The sequence below is a fragment of the Littorina saxatilis genome, linkage group LG17 (assembly GCF_037325665.1).
Source record: "Littorina saxatilis isolate snail1 linkage group LG17, US_GU_Lsax_2.0, whole genome shotgun sequence".
Lineage (NCBI taxonomy): Eukaryota > Metazoa > Mollusca > Gastropoda > Littorinimorpha > Littorinidae > Littorina > Littorina saxatilis.
Window position 1 is genome coordinate 32,161,847 of NC_090261.1, and position 9,841 is coordinate 32,171,687.

At 39.4% G+C, this 9,841-nt stretch overlaps 1 protein-coding gene across 2 annotated transcripts; it reads left to right on the top strand.

The window, feature by feature from the left end:
* The first annotated feature begins 742 nt into the window (after positions 1-742).
* LOC138953095 (isoaspartyl peptidase/L-asparaginase-like) lies at positions 743-9,825 on the top strand. Of its 2 annotated transcripts, none has more exons than XM_070324878.1 (7): positions 743-882; positions 4,079-4,407; positions 4,886-5,028; positions 5,860-6,020; positions 6,581-6,711; positions 7,221-7,331; positions 8,285-9,825. In XM_070324878.1, the coding sequence occupies exons 2-7, from the start codon at positions 4,167-4,169 to the stop codon at positions 8,485-8,487; spliced, it is 990 nt and encodes a 329-aa protein (XP_070180979.1). In that variant the 5' UTR covers positions 743-882; positions 4,079-4,166; the 3' UTR covers positions 8,488-9,825. The 2 variants fall into 2 exon arrangements, with proteins under 2 accessions (XP_070180979.1, XP_070180978.1); XM_070324877.1 differs by having other exon boundaries at positions 750-905.
* Positions 9,826-9,841: the final 16 nt, after the last annotated feature.

Consider the following 9,841-nt stretch of genomic DNA (forward strand, 5'->3'; position numbering starts at 1 on the left):
CAAGGAATAATGGCGTTAGAAGATTTATGAATGAGGCAGTTAGTAGTATGCATATATGAATATGAAATATATATGAAATGCATTTGATTACAGTGGAAACCCCTTTTAAGACACCAACCCCTGATTTAAGAATCCCACCCTTTAATTAGTTTAAGACCTTGATTGTTAAGATTTTCTGTTCACTATACCTGTAAACTGCATCTTGTTTTGGTCTTAAAAAGCTGGCTACACTGTATATATACCGGGTTTAACCTGGGAGAAAAAGGCAATGGGACATTTGTCCCCCTCAACCAAATTCCGATGGGGCATAGTCGAAGGCAAAAAGCGCTAAAGAGGCCTGTACGCGTTTTGACCAAAGATGCAAAATGGTGCAATATGGTGCCATCTGAGAATTAGGCGCTATATCGTGTTATCTCTGTATGTGTGTGTGTGTGTGTGTGTGTGTGTGTGATCCGATGTAAAGTGTACATTTGGTGGCGCAGTGGTACGTAATCTCAATGCGCCCTTTGACGCACTGACGCAAATTGTGATGGGACATTTTCAGATTTTGGCGCAGGGCGCACTAGTAAATGAAACCCCGGTATATATATATATATATGTATATATATATATATGCAAACAGTTGGGGTCAAATGAACAAATCCCAAATAACAAAACTGTCATCTGCCTGTACCCTTATCGGCACAGTGACCTAGCTTTGGCTGCTTGTTGCACTAGGGACATGTCGCCCCATATTCACCAACACATGTTCATACACACAGAGCATTGTCCACATGTGTGAGTGTGTGTGTGTTGAATAATTTGACCTGCAGCTCTCAAGCTTCCAGTTTTGGTTACCTTCCTTGGGCTCACTTCTTGGTGTTGATAGTGAAAACTGAACGGGTACACATTTTTGTTGCAGACATGTAAGCTACGAAGTATGCAATGTATGTGTGTTTGTGTATGCAGTATGTGCATGGGCGTGCACACAGCGTTGTTTGTGTGTGTGTGTGTGTGTGTTCATGTGAGGCAACAGATTAGCACCTAGGTTTGAATGTGTATAATTAAAAACAATACAGTGCAAACGGATTGCACAGATTACTGCAGTGGGAAAGCTTGACCTAGTAGTATGTCCCCAAATTTGTTAACAAGCATATTTTTTTGTGTCAGCAAGCTATGCATGCTTTTTTTTTGCAACAGAGGACACACCCACATCAGTTTATACTGATAAGGGTATAACCCTTAGTCTTGTGGGCACACTAACAGCAACAATTATTTTATAAAATTTTCATTATTTTATTTTTTCTTCTTCCTTTTCATTACCGTTGTTTGTTTTGTTCAAAGAGAAACAAAACTACAAGATCTCTCATCTTTTGAGAAGGAATTGAACGTTTGTGCAGATATGGACCTGTTTAGCAATTTCTCAGAAAATATAAACTGCTGATTTGGGCACTCTCCAGTCACGTGAATAGAAAAAGTGAGAAGTGTCATGTGCATCTTTTCTGAAAATTGGGTCACTGCACAATTTTCAGAAAAGGTGCACGTAATCACAGTGCCTTTTTTTTCCTTCCAAGGCTTCTGAGTGTTCTTTTGTATGTTGGCTAGATGGTTTTTGGCTTGAAATGAACAGGAATGAACACTTTAATTACAAAATAAATGTATTGCTTGTCTCTTTTTACATTTAGTCAAGTTTTAATTTGACTAAAATGTTTTAACATAGAGGGGGAATCGAGACGAGGGTCGTGGTGTAGTGTGTCTGTGTGTGTGTGTGTCTGTGCATGTGTCACAGTGTGTGTGTGTAGAGCGATTCAGAGTAAACTACTGGACCGATCTTTATGAAATTTGACATGAGAGTTCCTGGGTATGATATCCCCAGACGGTTTTCTCATTTTTTTTATAAAAGTATTTGATGACGTCATATCCGGCTTTTTGTAAAAGTTGAGGCGGCACTGTCACACCTTCATTTTTCAATCAAATTGATTGAAATTTTGGCCAAGCAATCTTCGACGAAGGTCGGACTTCGGTATTGCATTTAAGCATGGAGGCTTACAAATTAATTAATGACTTTGGTCGTTAAAAATCTGAAAATTGTAATTAAATTTATTTGTTTATAAAACGATCCAAAATTACTTTTATTTTATTCTTCATTGTGTTCTGTTTCCAAAAACATATAAATATGTTATATTCAGATAAAAAACAAGCTCTGAAAATTTAAAAATATAAAAATTATGATTAAAATAAAATTTCCGAAATCGTTTTAAAACAATTTCATCTTATTCCTTGTCGGATCCTGATTCCAAAAACATATAGATATGATATGTTTGGATTAAAAACACGCTCAGAAAGTTAAAACGAAGAGAGGTACAGTAAAGCGTGCTATATGCAGCACACCGCAAATGCTACCGCGCTAAACAGGCTCGTCACTTTCACTGCCTTTTGCACTGGCGGCGGACTACGGTCATTGTGAAAAAAATGCAGTGGGTTCAGTTTCATTCAGTGAGTTCCACAGCTTGACTAAATGTAGTAATTTCGCCTTACGCGATTTGTTGTATTCCTAATTTGAACCTAAGAATGCGAAGAAAATAGTTACTACTGGTACTGTAATTTGTAAATGCTTTTCCGGCTATTCTATTCTGTGCATGCTAAGAAGAAGAAACAAGTCGCGTAATGCGAAATTACTACATTTAGTCAAGTTGTCGAACTCACGGAATGAAACTGAACGCACTGCACTTTTTCACCAAGACAATACGTGGCAGCTTCGTCAATCCCCCGCACGTGTAAAACGCAGTGAAACTGACAAGCCAGTCAGTATAGCGTGGTAGCGGTTTCGTTGAGCAGGATAGCGCGTTTTTCTGTATCTCTATTCTTTTTAACTTTCTGAGCTTGTTTTTAATCCAAACATAACATATCTATATGTTTTTGGAATCAGGAACCGACAAGGAATTAGATGAAATTGTTTTTAACTCGATTTCGGAAAGTTTCTTTTAATCATAATTTTTATATTTTTATTTTTCAGAGCTTGTTTTTAATCCCAATATAACATATTTATATGTTTTTGGAATCAGAAAATGACGAAGAATAAGATGAACGTAATTTTGGATCGTTTTATAACAAAAATATTTTTAATTACAATTTTCAGATATTTAATGACCAAAGTCATTAATTAATTTTTAAGCCTCCAAGCTGAAATGCAATACCAAAGTCCGGCCTTCGTCGAAGATTGCTTGGCCAAAATTTCAATCAATTTGATTTAAAAAATGAGGGTGTGACAGTGCCGCCTCAACATTTACAAAAAGCCGGATATGACGTCATCAAATACTTTTATAAAAAAAATGAGAAAAAAATGTCTGGGGATATCATACCCAGGAACTCTCATGTAAAATTTCATAACGATCGGTCCAGTAGTTTACTCTGAATCGCTCTACACACACACACACACATACACCACGACCCTCGTCTCGATTCCCCCTCTATGTTAAAACATTCAGTCAAAACTTGACTACCATAAATGTAAAAATGAGAGAACAAAAATGCATTTTAACACATATGGGTAGTGTTTCCTCATTTCTTTCAAAAAGAAACAAAAAAAGAAAGAGAAAAATAGGATCAAAGAGTTTTACATAGCCAGGGCCGGACCAAATGAGATGTAAGGGGGGGGGGGTTCCTCTTTTTTTTGGGGGGCAAATCAGCGAAGCCACAGGCGCGCGAACTAGGGGGGTCCGGGGGCATGCTCCCCCGGAAAATGTTTGAAAAACGGTTAAAATCTGTGCAATCTGGTGCATTCTGGGCCTTGTTTTGAGGGTTAAGAGCAGCATTGTTTTGGTGCTAAAACTAGTAAAAGTCCTAGCCCCCAATAGAGACACACAAAATTTATTTAAAAAAAACAAACAAAAAAAACACTCAAAGCAAGGTACATGCTCTTTCCAGGGGAACCCCTGGAACCCCCCCCCCCCCTCCCCCCCCCCCCCCCCCCTGATCATAGCAGAAATTTATACAAGCACTTGTGATCCTACCAGGTAAACAAATGCTTGTGATCTACATTTTTATTGTGCTCCCTCCTCCTGCAGCTCATCAAAACTAATTTTCTGAGATGCACCAGGTTATGTAACAACTAGCAGACTTCACACAGATCATCAGAAAGACTGTAGCACCAGCTTCGGCCTTGTAACATTCATCTACAGTCAGCTATGAGCAACAGTGTCAACAAAGATGGCACACCCGACCAGGCATCCCAGGGCAGTGTAGACCCTGTGATTGTGATCCACGGAGGGGCGTGGGCGATTCCAGAAAGTCTGGCAGCAGCCAGCGTGGAGGGCGTAAAACAAGCCGCACGTGCCGGTCAAGCCGTGTTACAGAGGGGAGGGTCTGCAGTGGACGCTGTGGAAGCTGCTGTGTCCCTCTTGGAGGATGACCCAGCATTTGATGCAGGTTAGGTTTTTGTCTTCAGTTGTGTTGTTGAATGTTTTAGATGTTTATTTGTTTTGAAAGCTGTAAAAATGTTATCACAAATGACCCAACTTTCGATGCAAGAATGTGTGTTATCTTGAGCTGTATGGCCAAGTATTTGGGGTATATATTTGTTTTGGAGTTAGAAAATGTTGCCATCAAAATTTTTCTGCACAGTTTTTGGCCTGTAAAATTATGGGTTTTGCACTGTAAGCGTGGAAGATGTCTATCTAAAGAATCTATTTTGGAAGCAATTGAAAAGAAAAATGGTACAAACTAAAGGATCCACCCAGGGCGGGGTTGTATGTACATGTACATTAAAATGGGTCTTGTACATGTAATAACAAACTTTTACTAGCATACATGTTTATAACTTTTGTGCCCAACCCACACATGTATAGGATCGATCACCTGGACTTTTATTTTCTGTCTACCAAGCTGTGTTTCATGTTGTCACCAGGCACAGGGTCTGTGCTAAATGCAGCAGGTGAGGTTGAGATGGACGCTGTGGTGATGGATGGCAAGACGCTGAAAGCAGGGGGTGTGGCCTGCGTGCAGAACATCAAGCATCCTGTACAGCTGGCCAGGCTCATCATGGATAAGGTAGGAAATCACATACAGTGCAACACCCCCTTTTAAGACCTAAACAAATCTGAGAAAATCAGACCTTAAAAAGGAGGGAGTCTTAAAACGGAGGTACATTTACAGATATTATGAAAAGAAAATCTGAAAAACTGGAGTCCTAAACAAGGGGGGGGGGGGGGGGGGGGGGTCTTACATTTTTTAAAAACAAAAAGAAGTTCCGCTGTACCTAGATTTCTAACTCATTTGCTCACGCCCAGGTGAGATATTAAGAAAAAGGCCACAACTATGTCATAGGGTAAAGGGGGTTAAGTTGGACTCACTGTATGTGCTGTGTGTGGCCTGTGAACATCAAGCATCCTATACCGAAGTCTCTGTGGAGAAGATGCAAACATCAGTTTGCTGGATCATTATGGGTACGAGTAGAGGTCTTCACTAATTCAGTGTAGGTGGTCTATGTGCAGAACACGGAATACCTCAGACAGATGACAAGAAGCATGGGTTTTGAGTTCAAACTTTAATTGATATGCACTGAACAACAAAAACCTAATTTAGCTGTAACAACTCATCACCGACAAAGATTATGTAGTACAGGTCTTCGTTCACACATTTAGGGCTACCTGAGAATTATTTATGTTTTTGCTTTGAAAACGGCTTTGGTAATTAGCCACTATGAATTACCAATCACACCACACTCCCTATTTCTTCTTCATTTTGCAACTTTCATTTCTTCATTGCCATGATAAAAACCATTGGATACCAACAATGTGCTGTTTCAACAGCTTCCATGCTCTTTCATGAAAGTGTGGTTCTGACAGCTGTTGTTCAGAATTCTAATTATATATTATGCAGACAGACCATGTCTTGTTGGTGGGTAAAGGAGCAAACCATTTCGCTGAAGAAATGGGAATCCCAACGGTTCCCATGGAAACGCTGGTCACAGAAACTGCACGGAAGGAGTGGGAGCGATTCATGAAATACCATGAGACCATCCAGGATCTTTTCTCCAACAGGTAACTTTTACAATAGATACCAGTATATCCTTACAAAATCAACTGCGCACCTAAAGGAGGGGGAGGGGGGGGGGGAATTGCTGATACTTTCACTTAGAACATGAAAGTGCAACACTGTTCTTGCGTAGAAGACCTACCGGTGCATTTCATTTAGAGGTATCTATTTATCTATTCACCTTTTTGAGAGAATGGAACATGGCTTTTGATAGATTTAGAGTTATTTTTTTTATAATACATGTAGAAGATGCAAATGATTAAGTTTAGGTTTTGACAAACCAAACATTCATTAGTTCATTGACCCAATGGTCTTAAAAGTGACTAGAGAAAAAACCCAATGATATTAGACAAATAAAAGAAAAAACCCAATGATATTAGACAAATAAAAGAAAAAACCCAATGATATTAGACAAATAAAAGAAAAAAACCAATGATATTAGACAAATAAAAGAAAAAACCCAATGATATTAGACAAATAAAAGAAAAAGGTTTAGCTTAGTGGATTGAATTCGACCTATGTTATGAAAATGGCAAAGTGTAAGGGAAACTTTCAATATTTTCAGAGACTTACAGGCAGGATGTGACACAGTTGGCGCAGTGGCACTGGATAAAACAGGCAACGTGGCCTTTGGAACTTCTACCGGCGGCATCACAGCTAAAAGACCAGGCAGGGTGGGAGACTCACCTATTATAGGTACGTGGACATTTCTATGAAGGAAGGGTGGATTACATATTTGCGGTTTAGCATGATCAAGGTTTTTTCGTTACTGCAAAAGCGTTAAAATTGATAGAATGCTACAGAGGTGAGGTTATGTTCGTGGACATTTATATGAACGGATGGTGGATTACATTGGGCAGTTTAGAATGATCAAGGTTTGTTTGTAACTGCAAAATGTTAACATTGATGGAATGTGACAGAGGTGAGGTTATGTACACAAACATTTATATGAACGGATGGTAGATTATGCATATATTGTGCAGTTTAGCATGATCAAGGTTTGTTTGTAACTGCAAAATGTTAACATTGGTGGAATGTGACGGAGGTGAGATTATCAATCCAGTAGAAACTGGATTCGTTTGGTTTGTAGTGAAAAAATGTGTCTTTAAAAATTAAAAATTAAAATTTAAGCTGGGATATGCAAACTTGGTACAGGTTGAAAGAAATACCTAGGTGAAAGGCTGTTCATGGTTTTTGCCCAACAGGTGCAGGGGGTTATGCAGACAGCCAGGTAGGCGCAGTGTCTTCAACGGGTCATGGGGAGGCCATTATGCGCACCTGTCTAGCGCATCACATCACTACCCTCATGCAAACAGGTTGGTTGCTGCGTCTGGGTACAGTGGAATCCCCCTTTTACGACCTTTTACGACCTTACAATTTGTTTTTTAGCAAATCAAGTCTTAACAAGGAGGGAGTTTTAAAATGGAAGTAAATAGATGAAGTTTGGGGGGGGGGGGGGGGAAGGCTTGGTGTGCTTAAGCAGGGGGTTTAACTTTTATCAGTCATGTTGGTGCCGACATTTGTGTGTGTGATCTTCTTTCAGAAAAATAACTGTTAAAAAAAATTCTTCAGATTTGACAGCTCTTTCTTTTTTCTCTCTCTCAGTATTTTGGATTTTTTTTAATGATAAATGTTTAAAAATAAAACCATACTTGGGAACCCCTGTTTTGCACTGTATTTTTTGAAAAATGAGCGTACTCCATTCTACATTTGAACATCCATGATTTAAACATGGTTCACACACGTCTGTCGCACTGTTAATTAAGTTTACCAATACATTTAAAACAAATACTTCTTTCAATGTTTTTTGACAAAAACTGTAATCATGTGTAAAAGTACTGTATTCGCTTCGGGTTGCGCTTGTGAAGAAAAGTAGTCTAGGAATTGTTCTCGTCGTATTTTTTTTCCACTGGCCATACTGATCGTATTCTAGACAATCATGCGTACAAAATACCGCGAAATCATATGGATTCTCAGGTCTGATAAACACACACACACACACACACACAAAACAAAACATACTGTATAAACAAAGAAAATACTTCCAAGTTCGGCAAAACAAAACAGATTTTGTAATTAAAATTCTAAACTGTGTTCGTTATGACAATTTGTCTTTCAAATCACGTATAAAAATTACTGAAAAAAACCTATTCAATTTCATTCCATTCCATTTGAGGTTCCAATCAAAATAGCTGAAAGAAAATTCAGGTCTTTGTTCGACACAAAATTAGCCCGTTTCATTCCATCTGATGCTTCACATGTTCTCCAGGTCAGTCAGCAGACTCTGCGTCAAAGTCCGCCCTGGACCACATGACACAGCGAGTGCAGGGGTCAGGTGGCGTGGTGGTGGTCAGCGCCACAGGGGAGGTGGTGGCAAACTTCACCACCGAGCGCATGGCCTGGGCATGGGTCAAGGACGGAGAATTGCATTATGGGCTAGATCCTGGGCAGCATGAGAAAGAGTGTCTGTAAAAGTTTTACACTGGAAGCATGGAGCAAAGTTCGGGAAGATTATTTGAGCAATTTTTGGCAGTTTGAACTTGTTGTGGTCCTTCTTTAAGTTAAGTATGTTGCTGTATTGTCAGGTATGTTGCTGTGTTGTCATGCGTGCGACTTAAAATACAATTTGGTGAAATGTTTTAGCATGAATGTGTCTTTTGTGCTTTTTTTGCGTCAAAGTGCATCAATATAGTGCAAACAAAATTGCAGTTTCACTTTTCCGTGCCACCTCTCCCCTTAAACCGAAAGCAGAAGTGTTGAGAGTGACCAAATTTTACTTCTTGGGTTAGATCCTTCATAGCAGGGCTGATGTGCAGGAGAAATTTGCCATCCAGATGGGAGCCAGCCACAGCTTCTAATTGGTTGAAATGACAAACAAACCTCAATTTCAACCAATCCAATCAGTAACTTTTTCCTGCACATTATTATTATTATTATTATTATTATTGTGATCATTTTTATGCGCCTAATCTAGATATAGCCCTAGGCGCTTACATATTAATTTCTGCCGTTTGAAATGGAATTTTTTACAGACAGACAGACAGACATTTTTTACACACAATATATAACGCATTCACATCGGCCAGTAAAGCTCAGTAGCCTATTAGGTGAGCATTCACCTTTCACGGCCTTTATTCCAAGTCAAACAGGTATTTGGTGGACATTTTTATCTATGCCTATACAATTTTGCCAGGAAAGACCCTTTTGTCAATCGTGGGATCTTTAACGTGCACATCCCAATGTAGTGTACACGAAGGGACCTCGGTTTTTCGTCTCATCCGAAAGACTAGCACTTGAACCCACCACCTAGGTTAGGAAAGGGGGGAGAAAATTGCGGCCTGACCCAGGGTCGAACACGCAACCTCTCGCAAGTGCGTTACCACTCGGCCACCCAGTCACATCAACCCACAGGAGCTTGTATCCAATCGCCGGTCAATCATATTTACTCCTTATTCCATATATTTACTCCTTATTACAGTCTCCTTACTACTACTATTTAATAAATAGTAGTAGTAAGGGAAAGCATGCAGCAGTAAATAATAAGCATGCAGGAGTAAATAATTATCGACCGGTGGTTGGATACAAGCTCCTGTGCATCAGCCCAGGACCCATGGAGACATGGATGTGTTCATGACTGAATGCGTAAGCACAATGCAAGGAATGGCCAGAGAGGTATGTGGGAGGTGTGTTTATAACCTGCCCTGTTATATAGTGCTATATGTCTTATGTAAAAACAATGTCCTGTTTGTATTATTGTTATGTACCACGCCTGAATTTCTCTACGAGATAATAAAGTATTCTTATTCTTAACTTTTTGAGTGGGTAA

Excerpts from the sequence above, each read along its gene's own strand:
- LOC138953095 (XM_070324878.1), top strand. The coding sequence starts at position 4,167 with ATGAGCAACAGTGTCAACAAAGATGGCACACCCGACCAGGCATCCCAG. Across the intron at positions 4,408-4,885 it reads TGACCCAGCATTTGATGCAG|GCACAGGGTCTGTGCTAAAT; the intron begins GTTAGGTTTTTG and ends TGTTGTCACCAG. Across the intron at positions 6,021-6,580 it reads CAGGATCTTTTCTCCAACAG|AGACTTACAGGCAGGATGTG; the intron begins GTAACTTTTACA and ends CAATATTTTCAG.